This window comes from Struthio camelus, chromosome 21, assembly GCF_040807025.1.
Source record: "Struthio camelus isolate bStrCam1 chromosome 21, bStrCam1.hap1, whole genome shotgun sequence".
NCBI lineage: Eukaryota > Metazoa > Chordata > Aves > Struthioniformes > Struthionidae > Struthio > Struthio camelus.
This window is the reverse complement of record NC_090962.1, coordinates 13,078,688-13,106,071: the sequence shown is the minus strand read 5'-3', so window position 1 is coordinate 13,106,071 and position 27,384 is coordinate 13,078,688. Positions and strand designations below refer to the sequence as shown.

The window sequence follows — 27,384 nt, the reverse complement described above, 5'->3', positions numbered from 1 at the left end:
AGTGGAGAGAGAGCGAAACACAGAACAGGGAATCGCCTATACAAGGCTAGCCGTTTGGTGGGGTACAGCAAAAAAGTTTGAAACCTGATTTAAAAGCACAGCCTTGATACATATGGCTTACCTGTGCCTTGTTCACTAAGCCAAGTCCTTCTTGTTCTGTCTGGGAGCTAGATCATCTTTTATTACGGACTAGAGACCAGGCTGCAGAAGAGCTTCAGCTAAACAAAATGGTGTACAAATACACTCTGTTAAGTTTCTAGTATTTTTTCCAAGCCCAACTACCAAGACGTTTCTTCTCTTCTTGTACTAACATACGCAAACACACAAGCCTTCCCTCCGGTTAAGCGTAGGCTGGACACCAACGTGAAGATGGTGACTTAAACCACAAAGAACTGAAAGAACATCCTGTGAATATTTTCAGCAGAGTAAGAAAAAAAAAATTAATTTGCAGAAAAGACCCATGAAGGAAGCCAACCTAAGAGCTGGCAGAGCATCACCACCGAACCTTAACCACAAGAAAGCAGCTGCGGAGCTGTACGTGGGTCCAGCGCTTTCTTTAGCTACAAGCCCAGCACTCAAGCTGCGTGACTGCAGCGAAAGCCTGTGACTACACATGATGAAGAGCTAGAAATAACTTGTTTCTAGGTTTGTTCTCCCCTCAGCCTTAAATTGCAAGGATCTTCAGAGATTACTTGGGTTTAAGATCAGAGGTATTTGGGGGATTTTGTTCCCCTCCCACAGACCTACTCAATTCTTAAGCTCTACTTTGGAAGTCTGCTTTTTTGTCTTCAGGAAACCCAAGGCTTCCCTCCATGAGTCACAGCAGGAATCAAAAGGTGTAGTCGAGCTACACACAGAGCGCCTTGCGGTTCTTTCTCAGCAGAGGAAGCTGCTCTTTGAAGAACCCGGCACAGATCCCGGCCCAAGTTTCTCCGAAACTCTAACCACAGCACGGGGCTGGCGGGGGGAAGAAGAGTTTTCACTCCACTGTAGCCCATTTAGCTTGTCTGTGAATTCGTTTTTGTAATCGAAATTCAGAATTAGCAGTTAACTAAAGTTCAGAATAAATAGCTACCTCACGCAATTTAGAAAAAAAGAATTCCCAATCAGTCTTGGCATCTCTGCCCTCTCTGGTTGCTCCCATTACAAGGCAGTTTAAGCAAGGCACACACAGATTTATCTACTTAAATATTTAACTAGGTACAGCTCCAATCCCACTTGAGTCTGTGGAGCACTGTTAAAAGGAAGGATCAAAGGGAAACAGGCTCCTCTCTTTCCAGGAGTTTTTCTGCATTACTACAGTCCAGAAATCCCAGCTCCTACTTACATCAAGACCAAAAAAAACACAAAAATAAAAGGCAAAGATCTGTTAAGAGCGCTCCAGAGAGTCACGCATATCAGGAAAGCACGTCTTTGAATTTCATTAAAGAAACAAAGGTGGCATGATTTAAGGAAAAATGTGTCTAACGCCTAAATACGAGTTATTCTTAATTTTCACAGTTCCAAGTAGTTCAGCTCTCCAGCTATAGCGATTTTTTTGTTATACAGCCAAGTCTTTTCACATTAGGCAATTTTATTCATTCTCCACAAAGAAACTACCAGTCCCACCAGTGCAAGCAGAGATCTGCTCAGCAGTGAATATCACGTTTCAGGAGAGCGAGTGTTTAACACCAGCCTGTGCATCTTACAAGGGGCACCCAAGAGCTCTAGTATCAGGATGCGTGGCTGCTCTGGGAGCAGGAATACTAAATAAGTGCAGGGAAAAGCCGCACTGGAAAAACCCTACCCCTTTAAAACATAAAGGGCAGAAATAGCAGAATTACAAATATATGGCTGTGCGCAGAGAATGAATGCATTACCACCAACCCTGTAACCGACTGACGCGCGGACAGCGGTCTAGCAGGCTCGTTACATTCCTCCACGCGCGTAAAAAAGTGTTTTTAAGTGGGTCTATGTGCAACACTTGCATCTTGTTACCACTGATATTTTAGCTTTAAAAGTTCTCAGACATTCCTCCGGGGTTCGTCTTAAGCGCGCTTTTATTAAGTTCCCTTCTTTAAAGAACGGGACCCAGTCAGTTTTGACGCGCGTTGCCTTTGACGACGATAATCTTTGTCCTTTCCAGCTGCAGCCAATTTCAGATAATCTCTTTTTCAAGTGGACTTTATTAATCTTCCGGACGAAAGACCATCCCGAGGTAAAACAATTATTTCCAGCCCAACCCTTAGTACGGGCTAAGGCCCCGCTGGAAGAGAGGACGACCATCCGGCAGACCGAGCGTCCGGACCGATTCAGAGCAGCGCGGAAAGCGTAAGACGCGCGCCTAGGCGAGCCTCGCCCCACCGAGCGATCGGCAGGCCCCTCGCCGGGAAGAGGCGCCCAAGGACCGCAGGAGGTCTCCACCGAGTCGGCGGGCTCCGGCCGGCCACGCGCAGCGCGCTTTGACCGTCGTTACGTAGCGCACAAGCTAATAGTTTCACTAGCCGTTCTTCGCCAAGCGGATTTTCCTCACAATCACCCGAGCAGGGCGCAGTAAGGCCGAGTCCCTTCCAGGGCAGGGGCACGGTCACAGCTCGCAAATCAGAGCTGCTCGCCCCGCTCCGCGGGACGGGGGGAGGCGCTCCGGGCGTGAGCGCTGCTCCTCTCCGAGCCCACCGCCCAGCCATCTCGCCCCCGGGCAGGCCGAGCACCGCCCGCCATCTTTGGCCTTCCAGGAGAAGGAAATTCACTTACACCAGCTGACAAGTCTCAAAAGCATCGGAATCCGGTCTCTTACCTGAAACTCTTTTACATGCTAGTGTAGGCTGGGGGGGGGGAGGAAAAAAAATTAAGTTGCTTTTCCCCAAGGCTCTCCTCCGATCGCTAACTGCGGCAGCTGAAGCCACAACCCGCACTGTAAGAACCACAAGCAACCACTGCAAGTATACCTGGATGATTAAGACATCGTGGTTAAGTAGGAAAAAGATTTGACTTGATATATCATTTCTGTAAAAAACACATGATTTGATCTTTTTTAAAGAGTAATTTTTATTTAAAACATTGCTAGGCTCCTTAGGGGAGCCTTTTCTCATTTGTACTTGGGACACAAGCAAAACATGGGCAAAACACGATCCAGGCCTGAGGAAGTTGATTTTGAGGGACAGAACAAAGGAGCCGGACACATTTTCCTAATAGAGAAGCCATTTATAATTCCAAAAATGGCTTAAGCAAGCAGTCATCATTTGGGGGGGGGGGGGAGGAAGCCTCAATTGTTTTAGGAAAAAGCTGTAACACATCCCTACTTGCTTAAGCCTTCTTACCCATCAAGTCGGCGTCTTACTGGTCAGGCTGCACAGCACGATTCCTTCGAGACGGCTGCCTTGTTCTGCCAGGTCTAAAATAAAATGGCTGTAAAAACACACGGGCGCGTGGAACCGCTCTAGCGAACACGGTATTCCCAGCACAAAGACACCTGCAGTCCGGAGCGATGCTCCTGCACCGTGCCCTTCCGGAGGCACGCCGCGAGGGACCACCCGCCTGTCTTGTCACGATCACAAGCCTGGGGCAGACACGTGTGCAACCACCCAACTTTCTGCAGGCCCTGATAACGCTGCCAGGAGACAGGCGCAAGGCTTCCTTTTCCATCTGCAGACCATTTCGCTAAACGCAACTTGATCATAAAAGGGTTCACAGCAAGGTAACGTAAGCCCAAAGCGTGTGTTCATGTCCACGCATAAAAAGACAAAGAATCCCATCATCTCAAAAACAAACAAAACATATTTGTACCGATCTCTGCAGGATTACTGACAAACATTGCAACACCACATTAGCTCACGATAATGAAATCAAATTGGCTAATCTCCTCTGACTTCTCAAATTAAATTTAAAACAGCATAGCATTACTTTGCAAGCATGCAGAAGTGTGCTCAAGGCCACAAATGAAAAAGCCCATCTACCCCAAAAGAGGATATCGTGTGATGTCTATCTCATCAGTGAAGGTCACAGAAGAATGGAATAGTCATTCCAATTATTTAGTAATGAACATATCGTAAGAGATGCACTGCAAATATAGTACCAGAGCGATACATGTTGATTATACAGGGATCAAAGTTTATTTCCACGCATTAGGAGAAAAACCTTTTCTAGGATAAGGAAGGGTGTTGGGAACAAGCATTTGCAGTTGCCTACAAGAGGTCCCTTCCTCCCCCCCGCCCCCAATGCGTTTATTTGGTTTATACAGTATCCATCCCAGTAACTGGGCAAGCAGTTACAGCTGAATAAAGATGCTGGGGGTAGAGTCTGCTGTGCACGAGTAAGCGAACGCATACTAGACAGCATTAACTGCCTACCAGCAGAAAAACCTGAACTGAGGCCACCCCTTAGCCTCCTCTTACGTAAGAGGAACGAGAATCTCCATTAAAGAGAGGAAGCATCACTTGCTCATGTGTTGGGTGTGAGTTATGTCACCCTATCTGTCTTAACCAAAACATCATCAAACGCAGTTTCCTTTCAAGTACCACAACACCCATCTCCTTGGTACCAACTACAGGAACAACAGCGTGGCGCGACTATGTCTCCTAGGCCACAAAAAACTCCCTTTCCTCCAAATTTAGTACTAAGCTTAGAGACCAAGGCATCCAAGCTTTAAGGTGCACTGGAAGCCGGTAGCACTTTACTAGTGAACAAATATGCCAGAAAATACTGTTTTGCACTGCCTGTCTGTAAACCGGGTTAACGCACAAGAACAGTTCTGCTACAAAAGCTGAAGACTAGGAGCATGCAAAGATCACCCTGCAGCTCTGCGATGCTGCACAGAAGAAATTAAGATGTGCTTCGTAGGCCGCTGCACAGCCAAGAAACGCTGGCTGCCTCCAAAAAGGACAGACAAAAAAAAATTAATTGTTCTCCAGAAGAAATAAACTAAGAAGCGAGCAAACGCGCTTTTAAGCTAAAGGTGACCAAACTGGAAGATGGGAGCGCCCACAGCAGCGGCCCCGAAGGACAGGCAGCTCGTCAGACAATGCAGGAATTTCCCTGCAGATTCCCAGCTCCCCTTTTCTTCTGGCCGCCACCTCCACCACGGCTATGCCGAGCAGGCAAAGGGAGCGACCCGAAAGGAACGCCGCCGATCCCTAGGGAAAGGGCAGCATGCAGAAAACCCAGGGCTTCGCAAGAAGGGAAGAAAAACCTCGGGATGACCAGGGTTTACAGAGGCTATCGTTATAGGGGTTTTTTTTTTTTTTGGTTTGCTTGTTTGAGCTTTGCTTTTTGGTCCCTTTTTTTTTTTTTTTTTGTAAAGCCCATCCAAAAGAAACACCTTCGAAGGCAAACCTGCCCCTGCAGTATTTGCAACCCAAATATTGCAGCACTGAGCTAATTCAGGAGAGCTGGCACACCACACCGACTACAGGAGCCATCGGTTCGGTGGGGAGGGCGGGGGGGGGAGGGAAAAAAAAAAACTAAAACCGAAGACGAGCTAAATTTAGAGGCGACGCAATAGGAAGGAAAGGGATTTTTCGTCTCCAGAAAGGGATTTTTTTTTTTTTCTTTTCGGAGCCGAGCTGACGAGGCTCCTCTGCGCAGGGCGAGCGCGGGCGGGCCTGCGGCTCCCGCAAGGAGGGGACCCCCCCCTCCTCGCTTTTTGGGGGCGCTATCCCTGCCCCAGCAGGGTGGGAGGAGGAGGAGGAGGGGGGGGGGGTTCGCCCCAGGGAAAAGGGAAGGCTGCGGGTGCCGAGGGCCTCCAGCCCAAACCTCCGCGGCGGGGACCCCCAGGACACACAGACAGCGACACACTCACTTCCGCTTGTACTCGTCGCGCTCCCGCTTCACTTTGGCCAGCACGTTGTAGAGAGCGCGGATCTCCGGCGTGATGGTGTCGATCTGCACGCCGACGCCGTCCGGGTGGATCCAGGAGACGCCGGGCCCCTGCAAGGTCTCCAAGCCGCCGCCGCCCGTGCGCCGCACCTGCGTGTAGCTCCAGATGGTGCCGGGCAGGCGGCTGTAGTGCTGCGGCGGCGAGAGGCCGGCGGCGGCGGCGCCGGGCAGCGGGGCGGCGGCGTCGGTCTGCACGGCCTGGTCGCGGCAGAAGGTCTTGTAGCGGAGGCGGCGGTCGCGCTCGCTCTGCTGCGCCGCCAGCTGCTTCTCCAGCAGCCGGTTGCGCCGCTCCAGCTCGTGCACCTTGGCCAGGAAGCAGCGGAACCGCACGTTCAGCCCCTTCAGCAAGTGGATGTTGGAGCCCAGGTCGTTGCGCAGCGCCGCCGTCACCGGCGGGCCCCCCCCCGCCGCCGCCGCCGCCGCCGCCGCCGCCGCCGAGCCGGCGGGCCCCAGCGGGCAGGGCGCCCCGCCGGGGGCGGCCGCGCCGGCGGAGAAGGCTCGGGCCATCTCCCCGAAGAGCAGCGAGTTCATCCTGCCGCGGGCGCCGAGCGGGCCCGGCCGCCCTCCGCCCTCCGCCGCCGCTGACGGCAGGGGAGCGGGCCCGGCCGGAAGCGGCGGTTCAACGGGCCGGCGCGGCTGAGGCGAAGCGGCCGTTGGGGACCCCAACGGCCGCTAACGGCTGCCCTGTGTTGAGGGGAGGGAGGGGGGGGGCAGGAAGGAGGCGCCGCGCGCGCGCGCACCGCCGCCGCCTCGCGCTCCTGCGGCTGCTGCCACTGCCGCATCGGCCGCTGCCCGGGCACTGAGCGGCCGCCGCCAAGCCCCGCCCACCGCGCCCGGGCCACGCCCGCCGCGCCCGGGCCACGCCCACCGCGCCCGGGCCACGCCGCGCCCAGACCCCGCCCCTCTCCGCCGCCACCGCCGCTGCTAAACCACGCCCCCCTCCTGCCGCGAGGCCACGCCCCCAGCCGCTAAGCCACGCCCTCCCCACCCGGGCGGCTCCACGTGGCGCCGGCCGCAATTAGGAAGAAATTCAATGGAAAATAAATAAATAAATAAATAAACGCAGCGCTTCGCGGCAGGACGCGGTGCCGGCGGGAGCAGCCTGGGGCGGCTTTGGGCCTTCCTCTGGTGGAATAGCGGGCTAGCCGATAAATAGTCGAATATTGGATAAATAGTCATAATAATAGTTACAAATTAGTTTAAAAACGTCGTGTGTCCCCCCCCCCCCGCACCCGGCGTACCTCCCGATTAGCGCTTTTGACTTTTAGGGGAATTCTCTAACTGATCTCTCCTGTTTTCCTCTCCCGCGCGAGCCGGCAAGCCCAGGCGGCCGGCGTCACCCCAGCCGCGTCTCCGAAAACCACTGTCCTGGGCGGAGGCGCGTGATTAAAAAAAAAAAAACGCAGGAAAACGCCTTTAATACGCCGCTCGTTACAGCCACTTCTGCCCGCGATCGCTGACGTCGGGCAGCGGCTGGCCTGCGGCGCAGAGAGACGCGGTCAGTTTGGGCAATTTATTTCCCAGCGCTCAGCCTGGACTTGCGTCCTCGCTCTCGGCTTCGTTGGCGGAGAACGTACGGCAAAAAAAAAGAAGCGGGGGGTAAAATATATATATAAAGGGAAGGATTAGCTCATGGAGAGACTTGTCCATAGCGCTTATCGTTCTGCACATTTCGGATGGAAAATGGGATTCCCCTGCGGGACGATCCTGGAGGGATGCTCCTGGTGGGACGGCCCCAGCAGGATGCTCCTGGCGGGATGGTCCCCGTGGGATGGTCCCAGCGGGATGGCCCCAGCAGGATGGTCCCAGCAGGATGCTCCTGGTGGGACGGCCCCAGCAGGATGCTCCCCGTGTGATGGTCCCAGCAGGATGCTCCTGGTGGGACGGTCCCAGCACGATCATCCCAGCAGGATGCTCCTGGCGGGACGGCCCCAGCAGGATGGTCCCAGCAGGATGCTCCTGGTGGGACGGTCCCAGCACGATCGTCCCAGCAGGATGCTCCTGGCGGGACGGCCCCAGCAGGATGCTCCCCGTGGGATGGTCCCAGCAGGATGGTCCCAGCAGGATGCTTCCCGTGGGATGGTCCCAGCAGGATGCTCCCAGCAGGATGCTTCCCGTGGGATGGCCCCAGCAGGATGCTCCTGGCAGGATGGTCCCAGCAGGATGCTCCTGGTGGGATGGTCCCAGCACGATCGTCCCAGCAGGATGCTCCTGGTGGGACGGTCCCAGCACGATCGTCCCAGCAGGATGCTCCTGGCGGGATGGCCCCAGCAGGATGCTCCCCGTGGGACGGCCCCAGCAGGATGTTCCCAGCAGGATGCTCCTAGTGGGATGCTCCCTGCAGGACGCCCCTCGTTCGGAGCTCTCCACCGCCTGCCGATGGCGGGTATGAATTACGGGGCCCCGATTAGCGCTCAGTGATTTGGGCCGAGAACGGGAGCCAGTGCCGCTCCCGACGGCGGAACCGATCCGGCGACGGCCGCTGGCGAGACGGGTAACGCTTCCGATCCGTCTCCGTTCCCAGCCCTGAGCGGCAGCGCCCAAGAGCGGGCCGCGGCGGCCTTCCCCAGCCCTCGGGAACGAGCTCGTCCCCCTCCTCCGGGAGGACATTTGGGATCTTCTCCCCCCAAAAAAAAATGCAGCGTCGGACTTCACCAGCGGGGGGGGGGGAGGAAAAAAAAGGTTATTGCATAAAGGAGCATCAGGTCGCTTTACGGGTGGAGAAAGGGGAGGATTAGTCACCGGGCTTCAGGGCTTCGAGCCTTATAAGGGAGAAGGTTGGAGGGTGTCGAAATTCCCTCGCCGGGAAAACAGAAAATATTTGGCCGGTCGCCGGGGTGGCTGATAACAGGGCAAGGACGCGTTGCGGGGCGGCTCGCCTTCGCCTGAAGTCACCGGCAAACCCGGCGACCCCGGCCAGGCGCGTCGGGGGCCGCGGCTTGGGCGAGGGGCGGAAGCTGCTTCGCTGCTTTTGTGCCAACCTTTAGTAGTTCAGTTTAGCACGGCCGAGGACGCACTCGGCGCGTCGGCCAACGACCGGGAGAGCGGAGCGAGGCCCGGCTGGCCCCACGAGATTTTGGGGCGTCCCCGGCGCGCTGCTGCCGGTTTTCCTCGCTGCGCGAGAGCAGGCGCGGAGCAGGATCGTAATTAACGACAGGAATTATTCTCATCATCGCGGCGCAGATCCCGGCGGCGGCTTTCCGAAAGGAAGCTCCTGCCCTTTTATTTTGTTTAAAGAGCGGGAAACCCCTCGAAAATTGCGGTGTAGAAACGCCCAAGGGGTAGAAACCCCCAAGGGTGTAGAAACGCCAAGGCTCTGCGCCACCCGGTTGCCCCACGGGGAAATTAGGAAACGTTTCTTTCCCCCGTTTTCGAGGCGCTGCTGTGGCGCCCCGCTCTTCGCTGCCGGCAAAACACGCGCCTGGCCCCTCGCAAAGCCCTCGGGAAGCGCCGCGAAGCGAAAGCCGAGGGGCTGCACAGCGCGTCGGGGCCGCGGCCGACGGGGAAAAGCGGTGTGGGCGGCGCAGCGCCGTGCAACGGCCTCCCCGCACGGGTTGCCCACCGGTCGCGGCAGCAGCTCTTGTTCAGAGGGGCCGTTTGCCAGACGTCGCGCCACGCAGGACAGCCGGAGACGTAGGAGAAAGGGGCGGGTTACGTTACTAAAGCGTAACTGCGTGCCAATTAACAGGGAGGAAAACCCAGGCGGTGTTTTGGGGGCTTGGGAAGCTCACCAGAACGGCGCTGCCGAAGCGCGTCGGGGCGTCAGCCTCGCACCCGAACCCTGCGCGTCGGCAGGCGCGTTACAGTCACAGCAGCGGAAACCTGGCTTCTCGGTGCCTGCTCGCTGCCGCTTCCAGAAATCACACCGGTGGGAAAGGTCCTTTGCTTTGGGAAGAAAAGGGGTTTTGGCGTTGTCTGCCGCCTTAGAGCCAAGCTCCAGTCCTGTGCTCTTGGGAAGCAACAGTCGCACATCCTCCTGAAGTTCAGCGAAGGCAAGTGCAGGGTCCTGCACCTAGGGAGGAAGAACCCCACGCAGCAGGACAAGGCTGGGGGTTGACCTGCTGGAAAGTAGCTCTGCAGAGAAGGACCTGGGAGTGCTGGTGGGCAACAAGTTGACCATGTGTGCCCTTGTGGCCAAGAAGGCCCATGGGAACCTGGGCTGCATTAGGCAGAGTGTTGCCAGCAGGTGGAGGGAGGTGATCCTGCCCCTCTCCTCAGCCCTGGGGAGGCCTCACCTGGAGTGCTGTGTCCAGTTCTGGGCTCCCCAGGACAAGAGAGACATGGCACTACTGGAGAGAGTCCAGCGGAGGGCTACCAAGATGATGAGGGGACTGGAGTATCTCTCCTATGATGAAAGGCTGCGAGAGCTGGGCCTGTTGAGCCTGGAGAAGAGAAGACTGAGAGGGGATCTCATCAACGTGTACAAGTATCTGAAGAGGGAGTGTCAAGAGGATGAGGCCAGCCTCTTCTCCGTGGTGCCCAGCGACAGGACAAGAGGCAACGGGCATAAACTGAACCACAGGCAGTTCCATCTGAACCTGAGGAAAAACATCTTGACTGTGAGGGTGACAGAGCATTGGAACAGGTTGCCCAGAGAGGTAGTGGAGTCTCCTTCGCTGGAGATATTCAAAACCCGTCTGGACGCGATCCTGGGAAACGTGCTCTAGAGGACCCTGCTGGAGCAGGGAGGTTGGACTAGGTGATCTCCAGAGGTCCCTTCCAACCTCAACCGTTCTGTGATTCTGTGTGTGCGATCCACCCACAGACATGTCATCTCCATTGATTTGGAGAGCAGACCGCTAGGTTTGACTTCACAGCGCTTTCAGAACGAGTTTTTCTCTTGTATATGGTGCAAGGGATAAACCATACACCGGTTAGAAGACAGGGGAAGCGTAACGTTGCTAATACGAAACGGGAACCAACTAAACGTGGTAGCCGCCCTCCCGTACCATCGCGAGGCAGAGGGACGCAGGGGGTAACGCGGCCCGCTGCAACGCCGCGCGAGACGCGGGGCAAACTTCTCGAGGGAATCGGCTATTTCGTCCTCCTCCCCGGAGTCAGAGGCCACCGCCGGAGGTGAAATCGGCACCCACGGAGGTGAGAAATAAAAACACCGCGCCTTCGCCCAGCGGCTAATCACCACACCTAGCACAGCGAACAGGCTGCCTCGTTATTCAGCCCCCGAGATAATTAGCGTTTATGGGGTAGCGTTGCGCCCCGCGTTGTGGGGCTGCGTGAGGATTGCGGAAATTCAAGTTCAGACAGAGACACGGAAGACAGGGAAAGCTTTATTAGATTCCAGCTTAACCGTCCGTCAGCTGGGTTACAGGGCAGCAGAACCGATCCGGCATGCACAACGCGCTGCGAAAAGGCAAGGCTGTATTCAGAAGAGGTACTTGGCTTCAAGCCAGGGTGCGCACACCAAAACGCAAGCTTTTGCTACCAAAGGAGCAAGCGGCCAGCTCAAGAAGCACACGGTGTCTGTTCTCCATGCATTTTGCTGAAGCCGAAAATTTTACTGGATAGAGAGAAAAATAAATAAAATAAAGCTGTGAGTAGCATCCCTCTGTCCCTTTCAGAGCTAACGCTGCCGTCGGTACGCTCCCCGAGGCAATAAAACGCATGCGTGCTTTGAATACAGCCTTGGTGGGAATAAAGGCAGGAAAGAGCCCGTGATACGCAATGAGCCTCCAAGAGGGGCTAAACCACCAAGCGCCAGGGCAAACGGCTACAGCTGGGACAGCTCCCCTCACCCGCCCAGGCGAGGCAGGGATGGAAGGAAACGCTCCCCTTGCAAGCCGCGAATCTCTTAAGGCTCCCGTCCCCCAGGAGGAAACCTGCTCCGTCACGTACGGAGCCAGCAAACATGGTGTCAACCTGCTGCCTTGCTCACTACAAGTCTCGTTTCCTACGTGCTCCTTGTCTGCGCTACGGGCCAGAAAGAGGCTGCTCTGAAAGAAAAGATGAGAAAGAACCTGGCATTTAGGCTGCTGCACTGTTAAAATACTAGTCGAACCCATCTTACCCATTTGTTTGATTTATTTAACTTCAAAGAGGTGCACAGTAAAGCGTTCAGGTCTTCTGGTTTGGATTCCTCTTTGTACAAGTTCTTTCAACCAGTTCAAATACATGAGGCTTTTACAGATAGAAGCGCTGAAATACAGGCTAAAACAAATCTAATTCCAAATCACTCCAAGAAAAAATAACTGTAGAAAATAATAATAATTAAAAAAAAAAAACAAAACTGCAGCACTCCTCAGGGAAGGGACAGACTGCACAGGGAGGAACACAAAGGGATGGAAGGCCAGCTAGTGTAGTCCTCGCGCCACACCTCTCTCTGCCGGGCGGCTCAGGGGATGGAGTTCAAAAGATCCTTGAGAAAGCTGTCAGGGTCATTGATTTCTGACAAGAGCCCTTAAAACAAACAAACAACAGACAACACAGACTCGTTAGCTCCACAAAGCAGTTTCCCCTGCCCACACCAGGAATTTGTGCTGGGGCGTAGGTACCCTGAGTTAACGATGACAGCTGCAATGTTATTTTAGGTAAGGATAAGACAAAGATAAACCCTCCTTGGACACATGTGCAGAAGGGACTGGAGCGTGCGTACGTTAAATCCGTACGACGCTTACTCTTGTGCAGAGCTAAGCAGGGGGACTCTGCTAGCTGCCAGCTCCGTACACTGGCCAGTGAGAGCCTGGCCAGGAGCACTAGCACCTCTTAGCAGTAGTTAGAGTAGCTTCTCTGCAGGTGAAGTTTCGGCATCTCTTTGTTCGCGGGGAGGGATATCAACATTCTCACAGTAGAAACTCCCACAGCACCGAGCTGCGGTCTCTAGTACCCGGTCACATTACAAATCTGCGTTTAAGCAGCCTTTAAATCACATATACCCCCAAAACACCCAAGCTGCGATGGATTCATACGTCTTCTACAGAGCAGGGGCTGGGGGGGGAGGGGGACTCGACACCTGCAGGATCAGGCGAGAGAAATTTTCCTGTCTGGGGATGCTCAAGCAAGTCTGCCAACTGTTATTGAACTAGCTGAGGCAAGAGCTCAAGCGCTGAGGTCTCCTCCTTTCTCCGTCTCATGCAAACAAAGTGCCGCAACAGCGTCTGGAATGCTGTTGTCTCAAGCAACTGGCCGTCACGAGTTACATAAGACAGCCTATAAAAGGTAAAGCGAATGCTTACCAGCCACATCCAAAAACTCGGAAAATGTTTCGACTGGCATGAACTCCTCCTGGAAGGTTTTCAGGGCTTTGTCCGCAGCTTCGTGTATTGGCATGTCGTTGTGTCGTATAAATTCAGCCAGAGAGTAGGACCAGCCTCCCTCTGTATTACTGGTAGGCACCTTCTGCGAGGGAGGACGTGGCACCAGTCAGCGCAAATTAGCCCACAAAAAGAACCATTTGGAAGAATAGTTCCAAACCTGATGCCTTCTCCTGTTGCCCTTGAACTTCCCTGCCTCTTGTGAACGAGCCGCATAGGAAAGTTACCTCCTATATGACTTCTTAATCTTTCTCTATAGAGTCCAAAAAAGGTCGCAGGCATTTTCTCACCCTAATTATTTACCCTTCTTTGGGAGCCATAAGCAAACATCTGGCGGGTGACCCCTCCTGCCCCTTACCCAACCGTTTCCCTGGTGCAGCACTGAACATCCTTGGTTGAGTGAACCACAAATAGAAAAAACAGGCAGAGAAGCGAGTACACGATACCGGAGGAGTGCTGCAAGCTCCAAGAGTCTCTCAGCTCTTCAGATACCAGACTGCTAGGGGTACGCAAGCACCGACAGACCCTTGCAGCCTTTCGGTCCACGTGAGCAGGTGAAATGTTAAGTTTACAAGACTTTGGAAGAAAGGGTTTCAAACTCAACCTTCTATTTAAAGTGCGTGTGTAGTTTTTCAGAGGAGAAAGCTGATGCAGATTAACTGTAATGGTTTTTCTTACCTTGAACATGTTGTAAATGAGATCTACTAGGGCCCAGAAGAGAAGGCCAGAGCGGTATGTTGCATATTCCTTCACTGTCTTATCTGCCAGCCTAGGAAGATAATGAAATCAGTCTTTGAGTTAATCACTTTACCCTGCTTTGGTAACCCATTGATGAATAGCACGAAAGCTGAAATAGCCCGAAAGCCTATCAATAATACACACGGGGAATGTCTCCGAGTGAGTTTTGCTATGTGCTCTAGGACACAAAACAAACACTGGGCATCCTCGATGTCTGTCCACGGATGCCTCCGGCTAGTAAACTGCTCGACAAGCTGTACCGAATGTAACCAAGGCAGGTTAGCCAATAAAATCTTAATTCACAGGACGGAAAATAAGCACGGAGGGAAGTGGCCTGCTAAGACTACCTAGGAAGTCAACAGCAGAGCTGGAAAAAAAAAAACGCACAGCCCCCGTTTCTATGCTCAGTGGTTTGAGTATGGCAGATTCCTGAACCCTGTAGAAATGAGTAACTCCAGGTTTCAAACATAGTCTATATTAATAGCAAAGAACAAATTTTTTGCTTCTAACTCACAAAAACGTTTCTGAAAGACTCCGAGGGAAACATCTTGCCATGGCCCCCCCAAAACAGCTTTGCACAAATGGAAGGATTTTGATTTAACACCTGGCTTGATTATTCCATTGCCATGAAAGGGCTTCTGCTTTTCAAAGTCCACTGCCTGGCTGGAGAAATGCTATAAAAGGCGCAGAGCAGGTCTGGGATAACAGCTCCCACAATTTGCTGAAGTTCACAGGATTAATCACGGACAGGTTCTGGCAAGGTGGAACCTCCTGCCAGCAAGTCTAATGCGTTTGGAATTTTCTTACATGCGTTTCACGCGTACATCTGGCTTCACCACATGCTGCTTCCTGTCCACCACTTAAAGGCTTTGGAAAAAAAGCCTTTTTAATATACCTAGAGCTAGTTCAGCTGCCATGGACACAAGTCAGCAAGACAAAAAGGGTATCATCCAACCGCGGGCCCAAACGCGGTCTGCCACAAGGTTGTGTTTTGTGAAATGAACGCTTTGCTGCTCTTATGCCAAGAGCTACGCCTGTGTGACAACATGATCTTCCCTTCCCTTAAAACGGACGCCTTGGTAGGTGGCAGCCTGCTTGGGCAGCTAGGCTTCGCTATTTAAAGGAAAACCAATCAGTAAAGGTGACTACGTTTCCACGGGAGAACAGCAACTCAGGGCAGGGCTAATTCTAGACTCCCGAATTCTGCAAGACAGAATTTCTTTTCACGGGAATGGTTTTGATCTAATTGGACTCTGTTCCTTTAACTGAAAACTAAAAGGCCCTTGTGGGTTAAGTCTATGTAGCTACCGTCTGGAACGGCTACGTCGTGTAATAGCTGCTGCATTTTCATTAATGTAAGCTGGTTCGGGCTCATCAGCCGTGCATGGATTTCCAGCAGAAAGTTAGACATTAACACTTGGGGCGTCTCGCTGCTCTCATGAATATTTTAAAAAGGTCAGAGTCAGGAGCGAAGGAAAAAAAAAAAATCCAAAAGGATATCGTCCCCTCAAACTCCACACGAAAGCTACACTGCAAATTGTCGATAGGGTCTTTCTAGCCAGAATTCCTGGGTCAATATTAATGAGGAGATCATCAGTCGCTTGATTCTTTTCTTTGGAATTTGTAAACAATATTAGAAGTGAAACAAAACAACAAAATCAACTCCTATCCATCCTGGTAGTTTCACCGTTGGGTTTAAATAGGAGGTGTTCCTAAAACATGGCAGGTGCTCAGCACCTGCCACACTTGGGTCTTGCACACAAAACCACCATAGCTGTAGCTCCCGGCAGAGACAGAAGATGGTTGAAGGTCTTTGAGGGGACATGGGAGGCGACACCGGGTAATGAGTCAACAGTGGAGAGACCTTTCCCAGGTGGGTTACAAGAGTTATCTACTCTTTTCCTCACTAGGGCAGAGGTATGCAGTGGAGCACATACTGGCAGAATTTGGGAATCTAATATCCTCAGCCAGGTTCTCCCCAGATCTGCCTTGCATTTGATCCGAACATTACAGAAAGGATGCTGGGCAGCTGGATAAAACACCTGACCACAGGACAGGCCACAGGCAAGATGCCTTATTCATTCACTATAGCGGGTGCATGGTACCGCCGGCATCTTTATTAGGAAGGCTTGCAGGGGCTTTTTAGGAACATACGTTGATCCTCAGCCGCTTTTAGATGCACTGATAGTTGCTATAGCAACTTCTCTCCAGCTTCCCCGGTAAAAGCAGCAGTGAACCCTTGCATCTTTTTAACCTGCAGTCCACCATCCTGCCATACTCCATGCGGTTGTGTTCCCAGATAACACCCCTGTACCGCATCTAATGCGGAATGCTAATTTTAATCTTTTGTATGCAGGCGTATTGCTCCAACGGTGCAGATGTTGCACTAGCTTCCCCTTTGGCTTAGCCTACAAATTCAAGGCATTGGCACTTATCTGCAGAGTGCTTCCACGTCCATCTCCCTCTTCCAGCTTTACCACAAGAGTAAATAAGCTAAGACCTTGGCAGTAAGAATTCCCATATTTCTATTTCTGAAAGGCATTATCAGTGAAGGCTTTGTGCTCTTAGTCTACAGGGATTAAAGAAAGCCCTTGAATAAACCTTGACATAATTCTTGAGAACTATTTCGGAGTGCTTTCCTCTGAAATTCCACAGATCAGATGGTTAGCAGGGAGTTTCTGGCTATGTCCCTTTCAGTACGCTTTTATTGCATACATGCTTAGAGGTAACTTAGGGAAAAAAATAGCAATTATTTACTGAGGGTTTTCTGAAACACCGAGCATCCACAGCAAACCACACAGGGGCTTTCCTTCACTAGTCTCTTTTTTCAGGCCGCGTGAAAGATGGCATGCCCTTGTGTCCGAGAAAGCAGACTTCCTGGAGAGTATCTCCTGTAATCGGTAAGTCCGCTTTCCCAGAACTCAGGCAGGGGTGGTGGAAACGGGAGATGCGAATGTGGAACAGGCTGAGCTTGAACAGCAGAAAACTAACGCAGGAATCAATACCGCGGACCCCTTAAGGGCAAGGAAGCTCTTTCGCTTTTGATACCTCTAACAGCATTGATGCATGCTGTGTTGTATGTTACTACAATGCAATGACTTTATCAAACACATAATTATGTCATCAGAATAAGAATGCCCTTTAAGACGACTTAGAATAATAATGAACTTATTCCTAATTATGACAGCTATTTAAAATCATCCTTTCAGAAACTGGAATTCCCCGTCCTTCTCTGGAAATACTTTCTTTTGTCAGGAAGGCAGAGTCATTTATTCTTGTACTTCTCAAGTGCTTGACAGCTGCTACTGATTTTTCCTTTTTTTTTTTTTTTTTTTTTTTTTTTGAAAGCAATGGCATTTGATTTCTATTTCTATTTTTCTATTTAAGGAAGCCGTTGCACTGATCATAAAGAGCAAAGAAGCAGTCTCTTTAGTCAAGGCAAACACAGAGCATGCTAATGGCTCCAAAGGTTGGGGGCGGGGAGGGGGAATAAAAGCACGACTCATCCCCTGATACATCTACTCCAACAAGCATCCAGAATTGAATGCTCCTGCTCAGACCTCTGCAATGCAGAGTACCAATCTACTCAGAAAGGGTTAATATTTGCTGTTCTAAAATATGCATGCGCCTTTCCTTAGCTCCCCATAAGCTGCTGTGCGGCTCTGACTGCTGTGACAGTAATATGAGTAAGTTGGCAGCTGCAGAGCAGCGATGGGGTCATGGCTAACCTGCTGGCTCCCCCTGGTGACACCACACGTGCGTGGGAGGTAACGAGAAGTCTCTTGAGGATCTCCACTCGCATGGCTTTCCACTTCTCGGGGGGCAAGATGTGCAGCGCCAGCACGGTGTAGTAATGGGGCCCGTCCACTTCGTAAGCACTCTCCACCCACTTCTCTTTGGGATGCTCCATGAAACTTTGGAGGTTTTTCTCCTCCCTTGACGTTGCTCGAGTTCTGCAACACAATAGAAGCATCAGCAGCTGTTCTGACTCATGCGTTCTTATATGTAATTTGTTACTTCTCAGAAGCAAAGACAAAAAGATAGCCTATTTACTGTAAGCTGATATATCTCTCTCTCTCTATATAGAGAGAGACACATACACACGCACACATATATAAAAATATATATACAGATAGATAGATATTTATTTATTTATTTATATTTCTCCTTTCCCTTGCTCCAGTCTCTTCAGGAGCCCTGGAAGCCCAGAGCTGATCCTATCTACTCTGAGTTACCACGTGCCTTGGGAAGATGCATCACTGCCTACCGCAGCCTACAGCTCTACTTGATCAGAACAGGGCTGACAGCCAGATAAGTCTTCCAATTTTGAAGTCAGGTATGCCCTCCCTATCAGAAATGCATGAAGCAATATGCATGGCAGATAAAACTGTGTCTAGGAGTCAAGGTTGCATGAACTTTTCATTTGCTACATGATGCAGCTGGTAGCCAGCTAATAGCTCTTCATCCTCTACGTTTAATATCAAACACATCTTTAGAAAGAAAGAATCTCTGGAAACTACGTAATGCGTTTTTACGCAACAGCCACACAGTGGGTTCTGGGCTCTCTAGTGCCACCAAGCAGACTTATGACATGAAATGAATAGTTTCATTCATTTGTCCCTCAAGGGAATCAGTAAACAACGGCATAGGGATCTGGAGATAGATATGAAAAACAACAAATTGTGTAAGAGCTGAAATGAGGATTAGTTCCAGGATGGAAAGGAAGCTAAGATTTCATTTCACTCAATTTGGAATGACTTTGGTTTAAGAGACATATATGTTCATTTTTTTACCTTCATCTAATTAATATTACTTTCTTGTACCCCACTATGCAAATAAAAGGCTAATAGGCTTTTTTTTTTAATCCCCCCCCCCCCCCCGGATGCTGCATTATCAGAACTAGTTCATGTATTCATAACTATTTAAGTATCTATACATTTGTACACTTAGCCATAGTGTCAAGCCAAGGCATGACTGATATTTATGCTGTATATAAATAAGATCTTACTAAAACAATTCAATGGAAGTGTTGCTATGCTACTGTTTACTGGTTTAAAACAAACAAACAAAACCCTTAGTCTTAAAAATGACAGCCTTAAGAACCTGAACGCTATAGGAGACATCTAGTATGTCAAAACTTGAACTGAAGCTGACTGGGTTATTGTCAGCCCAGATAATAATGATACTAGAGTTGGGTTTTCAATCGACAACAATTACTTCATTGAAGTCTCTCCTGCTTTTCCACAACAAACTAAACTGGCAGTGTTCCTTTAATCTAATAATCCCACTGCTCAGCCCAGAGGTAATAATTACACCTAAAATGGAAAAAGGAGACAATTCCCATTTGCTTCTATTCAGTAGGTTCCCTGTTATCCTGCATGTTCTCAAGCTGCAATGCTTCACAGTGAACAATTTAAGCCTGCTTAAAACATGCACTTGGGTTCCTTCTAAAACTTGTGAGGTTTCCCAGCTTTCTGGCCACATGCACGTACAAGCCCAGACTGCAGCACTTGTAGACCTGCTTTGAGACTAAGCAAGGGAAGGACAGGCTGCTGCTAGGAAAGAGATACTGACGTGTTGAGGACATAGAGCACCGTGTGGATTATGTATGGAATGAGGTGTATGTTGCTCTCCCTTCCTCCTCCTCCAGTGTCTACGCTGAATGATTGCTCCATTGCAAAACGGAGAAATAGCAGTTTAATGTCATGGACATTGAGCTGGTAGGTGGGTTCCCGCTGCCCTGTGCATTCCTGGAGGTACGTGTTGTGTCTGGAAAACAGTAATAAGTGTTACTTCATTAAATATCCTTTTAAAATTCTGATAAAGTTTCTTCTTCTGCACTACAAATAATACAAGAGCTCAGAGTTTCAGCAAACATCTCATAGAAAAGCTTTAAAATACAAACAGGATATGAAAGCGTAACCACTGCCAATCTTCAATTAACCTCCCTAGAAGGGAGGCTCTCAGCTTACTCTGGCGAATCCAATCCCATCTGCCTATACGCATCAATATTATTTTCCCATGGACAGGGCTTGGGATACAGGAGACAGCTAGATGGACCAGAACATGGACAACAGGATGAATAATCTCCATCTGCTCTAGGGACGTGGTCAGAATCCAGCAGTTACTGACACTCATATACTGTCCAACATAGTTTGGAAATCTATGCAAGGGAATCTGTTAGTGTCAGACAGGTTTCTCTGGCAAAGTACCTCCCTATCTGAGCTTTCTTGCGCTTCTCAGACAGAACAGAGGTGCCCATCTGCAAACAAGTCAATGTTGTTAGCACATACTGCATGCTCAGGAGCGACTTGGGGCTAAGGAGGTAAAGAACCGATCAGGTCTTGTGAGGCCAAGAAGTAGACAGACACCTGCTCTTTTTTCAGAGATGTAATCTGGTTCAGATCCCTTGATGGTGGAGTCTGAAACAGTTGAGAGTTACTAAGGCTTAGTTGCTGTCATCTTGATTCCATGGTTTGAAACTTTCATGCCGCTGTCGTAACATACTGCCTCACCCACTCCGAACGCAAAACAGCTGGGGAAGTAACTTGGTCTACTCACCTTGCTAAGCAAGTAGCAAAAGCAGACTCTGGCACATGAGGTCCCCAGACCGGCAGGAGCCCATTACACTTTGTGTTGGCATTTTGTAGGGCTGCGCTCTCCCACTCTTCGCGGCCACGAGCCAGCCTGCATTGAGAAAGGAAGCCATACCCAGGCAACTTAGAAGTAGGCAAGCTTTTGTCAAAGAAGCCATCACGATACTGACAATTCCACAGCTTCTCTGAACTACGCGGCAGTTATTTCTAATGGTAACGGACTTCACTTTTCAGTGCCAAGGCCTGACCTCTATTTGTTGTATTAAAGCAGACCACAACAGAGAAGCCAGCGGCTGTCTCCAAGCTAGCAAGTGACTAACTCATAAGCAAATCCATTTTAAGTTACAAGGCCAAGTCCCACACCCCAAAAACACCTTGAAACGTAACATCAACCACCACTCCTCCGCCTGCAATCAGAGCGTACCTTACAGCTGCAAGGTGACAATCGTAATGGACGATGTTGAAATGAGAGACTGTACTGTATCCCTGTTGTTTTCGGGGCTTGTTCTCAAACTCCTCCAGTGCAACACGTTTGGTGAAAGTATAAATACCTAGGACCTTCGTAGGCTGCAATAACAAAAGAGCTGTGTTGGAGTTTATTCACGTCTGTAAACAAGTCACAGTTTATAGCGGTGTGATGCTGCACTGACTCTCGCCTTTTCAGGACATTAAGGCAACAACCTCCCTACCTCAACCTGACACCGGCCAACTCTTTTTTCCAGTAGGAATGAGAGTAAGATACAATTAGTTTGAAGGGGGGCATCGCAGCAGAACTCAAACAGAATGACACACGCACATGCACACACATACTCTTCCACTCAAAACAAACTGTTAAGCCTGCCTGAACACACCACCACCTTCAAAGGCAATGCCTACAGTTAAGACAAGAACAAGCAAACAAGCCAGAATAAACTGGCTATAATAAACTATAAACAGACACGAGCAAAGCTGTTCTGACGCTTCTAGTATCGTTCAGGGCCTGAGGGGCACTGAAAGGGCTCTAAAAAGTTCAATTTGCCCAGAAACCACCTCAAATGTCTTGTCCAGAGCAACGGGACAGCATATGACAGGGTTCAATAATCACTGAGGAAGCCCTAAAAGATGAAACTTCAACAGACATACACATACATGTATATCTCACACTTTCGTTTCTCAACGACCTCTGGAATTACCAGTCTTGAGGACCAAACCCGAGACTCTCCGCTCTCCCAGGGCCAAAGCACTGATTAGAGGACTTTGCAAACGTATCTCACTTTACCTGAAACTTGTATCCTTCCCGGCAGATGCAGCAAGTCAGACCCGGTTCTTCTATAAGCTCCTCCATCTGTTTAAGCAGCGCAGTCTTGGTCACCACCTGACCCTTCTCATTTGTCTGAAAGGGAGAACGATTCAGGCAGGTGAAAAACACCATAATGAACTGCACCATCCCCAGCATTGTAACAGGAATGCCCAATCCATTTCACAGCCTGCTAGTAGCAACCATATTTACTCTCCCAGGGGTGCCAGGCACACCATGGGCTTGAGCTCTCCAATATTTGTCAATAAATCATTTTACACAATTCCTCGTGTGGCAGTTTTAGCAAGACAGAAATAAAAAGATCGTGAGATCACTAGTCTGCCATCAGTGCAAACAGACATTACCGTCATCCCCAGAGTTCCCAAGGCCTTTTGTCTCATTGCCATAGCCATACGCTTCTTCTCCGCACGCGTCTCCTTCCGGGCAGCATCGATCTTCTTATTCACCTCCGGATGTTCCCTCAGTGCCTCCAGAAGATTCTCCGCTAATGTCCCAATCCCTTCATCACTAGACACCTGCTCCAGTTTGTGCAGGTTTGTAATGGAGTCCGTACCTATTAGCACCTAGTAAAGATTGAAACACAGCATCTTCTGCAAAAAGAAAGGATGCACGCGACAGTAACTGTTCCTTCTAATCCCACCCACAGCAGCTGAGTGGAAGCACTGATCTGTAATGGTTTTCAGCAACTGTAGCGTTTTACTTTCTTCTCTGACGCTCCCACATTACGGACCCCGGGCCCTAAAACTGCATACAACACTGTGGCAATTTGCTTCTACACTGGACATGACTAAGAGCTCAGATGTGTACGCTACATAAACAGCGATCTTAAAATGGCCATTAGGCCCTGAGAAGCCTATCAATACTACACAGTTCACAGTCCTAAATCACCTTCTCTTCACAGAACGCTTGTGTGTACTCCTCACACATATTTAAGTCAAAATCTCCGCCCCCCCGGTCTTTACCGGACCTGAGGCCGTGCATCTCTCCAAGCTCAACAAAAACATCAGAGAATTAACTACTACAGAAATATTTGCTTAGCTCTGGCCACAAAAGGCAGAGTAGCAAGCCAGTCCTGTCCTGCTCTGCTTCTAAGACAGTCTCCTTACCTGCGTAGCAGGATGCTGCGTGGCAAGTCCTCGGAGCAGGCGCAGGATAAAAGGAAGTGCAGGCCGAGATAAGAATTTCTTCCAAATGTCAGCGTCCAAACTGCACAGAAAACAAGAGGCGGCAGTTGAAGGACAGCCACCAGTTCTGAAAAGGCACCTGGCAGCCAGCCAGCAGCACAGCTTGCAGAGCACAGGCTGCAGGCAAAGAGAAACATCCCTCCCTCTGCATTCCTCCTCCTCCACTAATTAACGAAGTGACATCCACACTCCCACTTCCATGTTGTGCACACTAATAGCCACAGTGTCAACTCTCAGCCTTAGGATTTGTTTTATATTTACGAGCAGGTCATCAACAGCAAAAGCCCTGTTATAGTATAATCGGTAAAGAACAGGAAGGAAACGCAAGGATCATGACATCCAAGAAATCAGCTCAGGACGTAAAATGGGAAGAGTACAGGACTTGTAGCCCATCCCCATCGTAGCACTGTCCCACCAGATCCTCTGCACCACAGCTGCATCAAGTACAAGTGCTTCTGCACGTGGACTTGTTAACGCTTTTCTTGGAAGATCGCTCTATTTAGTGGTGATGAAATGAGACAAGGACGCTCAGGATTACCACAACCGCAAGCAAGCAACTCACTTCTTTGCACTAGGAATGTGCTTTTTCATGTAGTCAAGGGCATTCTGTGTAATCCCCTTCTGGAGGATCAGATCTTTCAGCTGATGGCCGTTGCTGTTATTCTTTATCCCAGCTGCTATTTTACAGAAGCAGTCTAGGAAAACTTTGTCATCTCCACTGTGCTCCTCATCATACCTGAGTTAGGAGAAGAAACAGTGACTTGGAGGCTCTTCAAAAATCTCTGCCTGTACAATGATTCTCATTATATTGTCATTGAATGCACACCTATACTCCAGCTCGGAGACTCAGAACACCCACCGTCCCACTCAGGCCCCTGTCATCACAGAACACACTTTAAAGCCGTATTTCCCAAGCTACAGAGTCACATATTATTTTTTTCTAGAAACGGCTTAGAAGTGAAACAGGAAACTAAGCTTATGCACCAGGAAACTCTGAAGCTTTGCATTACACTGAAATGAGTATCAATGAGAAAAGGTACAGACTTCCCCGCACATCTGATTTCATGCGTTTTTAGTTGAAATCTGTCAACATACTTATCAAAGTTACAGTAGGGTTTGAATCGATCAACGAGAATCTGCATTTTCTCCATTTCTCCGAAGGACAGGTAAGGGATGATGCGTAACAGGCCTTGCAAGACGCTGAGATTGGAGCGGACAAAAGTGCTGTTGATCTGATCGAGCAACATTACCAGCTGATCCTTGTCACCAGTCAGGAGGAGGTTACCCTGCAAAGAAAGAGGAGCATGATTTATGTTCAGGAATAAATCTACACTCTTCAAGAAAACCCCCACTCTCCAGTAGCTGGTATACTGCCCTGGTCTGGATGAATTAGAGCTCTTGGCCCTGATAAAATAGGCTGCTGAAGAACGAAAGACAGCCTCATTCCCAAATGTCCAGTGGAATGGCTGTTGTCAGCTCTTCCAGTTGACACCTGACTTCCTTCATCTACTGTTAAAGCATTCTCTAGTCAAAAAGGTCAAATTTCAGCCCAAAAGAAGTCAGATTCTTACATACCGGTAGTTTTAAAAGGTGAGAAAGAAACTTTTCTCATTCTTAATGTAGCCGAGATATAGTTTATATCCCCAATTAGCTGGGGAACCAACTATGTTTTCAATAAGTATAAAAACACTCAATAAACCACAGCAAAACTGCCTCTTTCTCTATTGATCACAGCTCTGTGACCCAAAGGAGCAGGGAAGGGATTCAAGCAGTACCTACTATCTCCCACCCCAGCCACGCAAGACCCATCCAGAAGCCTCACAGTGCTTTTAGTTCAGGGCACTCCTCTTGTCCTACCTGCAAGGCCTGCTGAGACCTTGCTGGCATGGGTGAGATTCCCATTCAACACACCTCTACAACTACAACTCCTGAAGCTCTGCATCACTGTAATAAGATATGCACAAGCCTTGAATCCTGGGCAACATTCCCGTTCAGCCCCTCACCTTGTCCTCGCTCAGAGGTTCTGCGTTGGATTCATCCAGTATGATCTCCATTATACTAAGCACTTGCTCTGCCACAGCTGCTCCTCCACTGTCCTTGCTTTCCTGCTCAGCCACGAGAGCCTGGAGAAGATAACAGCACTCATTATAGCACCAACACTGACAGGTTTAACTGAGCCACACGTCTCCAGTTACTTGTAGACAGGGAATGGCTAACAGAAAATCTGCTGGGTTAGTCCAGCAACGTTTAAGATCTCTTGCAGTTGTCATAAGGAAGCAGGACAATCTGAGGTAGCTTTAAATTTATTTGAGTCCACAGCAAACACTTTATGGAAGCCCAAGTTCACTTGTTGAATAGGGTCTCCTTCATTACATAACAGAGAACTTCATAAACATAGGTGGGAATAAAACCCTGTTAGCTAGGGATTCACATTGCAAAGACCTGCAGATCACCCAAGACTCTGTTAAACTTCTGAGGCACTGCATTAACTCAGCATCCATGTCCTCAAGGCCATCAGACAGCAATAGTTTTGAAAACCGTTTACAACAAGCAAACCTTCAGCCAACGTTATCAAACTCCTCCTGTTTTACAAAAGGCTCAATGCCAGTCGTTCCCAAGCTAACTGTGCCCCTCGGTTATCCTTACCAAGTTAAGGGTTCCCAGCATGACGTTCAAAGTGTTCATCTCAGGCTTGACCAACTGCTGACGATTTACTTTCACCTTCACGCAGTAACTGAACAGTTTTAACAGCACCTACAAAACACAGAGAATGCACTCTCTGCTGTACCTTCAAAACGAGAACCAAAATATTACTGAAATAAAAGCACCTGATCATATAGCTAGTTTCCAGACTTGTGGGGTAAAGTACAAGTCAGACTTTTAGACCCATATTACCCTTTGGACAGCTTTGGTTTTCCATTATAACCAAGGCAGAAAACAATCACTCTAGCAAGGTAGGACCCAGTTTTACCAACTCTTTGGTTTCTACGTGCCTCAAAATCTTTGTACAGAATTGCTAACCGAGGGGATTGGGAAGGAGAAAGAAGGAGCTTCTCAGGTTTTAATAAATGAGGGAATTGCAACCTCTGCTCCAACACTTGATCTGAAACATAAGACAGGCGGAAACTTCACCCATGTCTGTGGAGTTTTCTGCCATGTAACTTCTAATGCCAAAGCATAGCAGCTCAGACTCACTGTTAAGAGGTGCCGGCCTTGTTTGAAGTCCTTAATTCCGGTCAGTCTGTTCAGCATGCACTCCAAGCCTCCGCACTGGGCCATCACACCTGCCATCTTATAAACTTCTTCCTCATCCTCCTCTTCATCTACAGGACAAACATAGATTATGAAGAAAGGAAGAAGCCACAGCGGCAAGCTCATGCAGCCCACGTGGGACAAAACCGTGAAGTAAAAAACGAGTGCAGCAGGCCACATTTACCAGCAGCTGAAGTGTATCAACTGTGTCCAATTTGGAAAAGAATTACGAGCAGGAATATGAGGAAGGGCCACAGTGAATGGCCCTGTGCCATATAAGTATTCAGGCTGAAAGTACAGACTTTAAGTGTCATTAGAAATCAGTATCCACTGTAGGTGGAGCAGGTACATGTAGCAAAAGGAACGTCAATCAGCTTTAAGCGCGCTGCGGTAAGGATAAGAGTGTCACTGCTCTACAGCGAACCTCAGATTTCAAATCTAATCCCAGCTTTCAGAAGACAAGTGCATTACCAGTAGTAGAGTCTAGAGACTCGATGAATTCCTCAGTTGCATCTCCTAGTAACCCTCGCATGCGGTAAATGATCCTCATCGGCTCCCCCTGTGAGAGAGGAGAGCGTTATATTAACAATGCCTGTCCGAACACATGTATGCAAGCGTGGTTTTCTTTACAGCACGTAACAGACACTTAAGCCTCGTCCTCCTTTGTGCTGTTTTCACCAAAGATAGCACAGAGAAATCTTTCCCTCCCTCGTCCTCCCTTCACTGAGATGAATTAAAAACAACTGCAAAGCCACAACCTGCAAAAACGTTCCATAAATCGTCAGTTGGTCTGTTCAGTTTTTCCTGACATTGCCAATTAGAAGCATAGCGTGGTAATAAGCAGTCTTTTCTCCTTAGGTGCCCTCCTTTAGCACCGGTGAACAATCTGTCCAAGCAGAACATGCATTCATCTATAGAGAAATGCCTGCTTTATGCATCAACCTTCCCCTTCTAGGCTATTCCACTGCATACCTGGGATATACATAGATAAGCTACAGCCCAATAAATGAAGCAGAGGAGGCTAACTGAAGCAGTGCTTTCCAATATAAAAAAAATCCGCAGTGATGGAAAATGGAACAGGAGAAGTAAAAGGCAATTTAATGAGCTTTGGCTAAGACAGCGTATTACTACAAGGGGATAGTCTAAAACAGTAAAGGACCACCAGTGCTTCTGCCCTGGGAAGGGGTTGGTTTTCT

At 49.6% G+C, this 27,384-nt stretch overlaps 2 protein-coding genes across 11 annotated transcripts in view; both read right to left on the bottom strand.

Annotated features, from left to right (window-relative positions):
• Positions 1 to 6,399, bottom strand: part of IFFO2 (intermediate filament family orphan 2) — a 36,168-nt gene extending 29,769 nt beyond the window's left edge. Inside the window, exon 1 of the mRNA XM_068915758.1 lies at positions 5,777 to 6,399. Coding sequence (XP_068771859.1) covers positions 5,777 to 6,384 — 608 coding nt within the window. The 5' untranslated portion in view covers positions 6,385 to 6,399. The remainder of the gene's footprint in view (positions 1 to 5,776) is intronic.
• A 4,729-nt stretch (positions 6,400 to 11,128) lies between these two features.
• The window catches only part of UBR4 (ubiquitin protein ligase E3 component n-recognin 4), an 81,901-nt gene continuing 65,645 nt past the window's right edge, over positions 11,129 to 27,384 (bottom strand). For 9 of the 10 annotated variants that reach the window (XM_068915596.1, XM_068915599.1, XM_068915600.1 and 6 more), the window contains 16 exons: positions 26,660 to 26,747; positions 26,132 to 26,259; positions 25,583 to 25,690; positions 24,940 to 25,059; positions 24,032 to 24,222; positions 23,499 to 23,672; positions 22,859 to 22,958; positions 22,097 to 22,315; positions 21,714 to 21,827; positions 20,880 to 21,022; positions 20,421 to 20,546; positions 19,434 to 19,628; positions 17,588 to 17,812; positions 13,800 to 13,890; positions 13,044 to 13,206; positions 11,129 to 12,267 (listed from right to left, as the gene is read on the bottom strand). In XM_068915596.1, coding sequence (XP_068771697.1) covers positions 12,203 to 12,267; positions 13,044 to 13,206; positions 13,800 to 13,890; positions 17,588 to 17,812; positions 19,434 to 19,628; positions 20,421 to 20,546; positions 20,880 to 21,022; positions 21,714 to 21,827; positions 22,097 to 22,315; positions 22,859 to 22,958; positions 23,499 to 23,672; positions 24,032 to 24,222; positions 24,940 to 25,059; positions 25,583 to 25,690; positions 26,132 to 26,259; positions 26,660 to 26,747 — 2,250 coding nt within the window. In that variant the 3' untranslated portion in view covers positions 11,129 to 12,202. The remainder of the gene's footprint in view (positions 12,268 to 13,043; positions 13,207 to 13,799; positions 13,891 to 17,587; positions 17,813 to 19,433; positions 19,629 to 20,420; positions 20,547 to 20,879; positions 21,023 to 21,713; positions 21,828 to 22,096; positions 22,316 to 22,858; positions 22,959 to 23,498; positions 23,673 to 24,031; positions 24,223 to 24,939; positions 25,060 to 25,582; positions 25,691 to 26,131; positions 26,260 to 26,659; positions 26,748 to 27,384) is intronic. The other variant, XR_011135693.1, reaches the window with a different exon arrangement.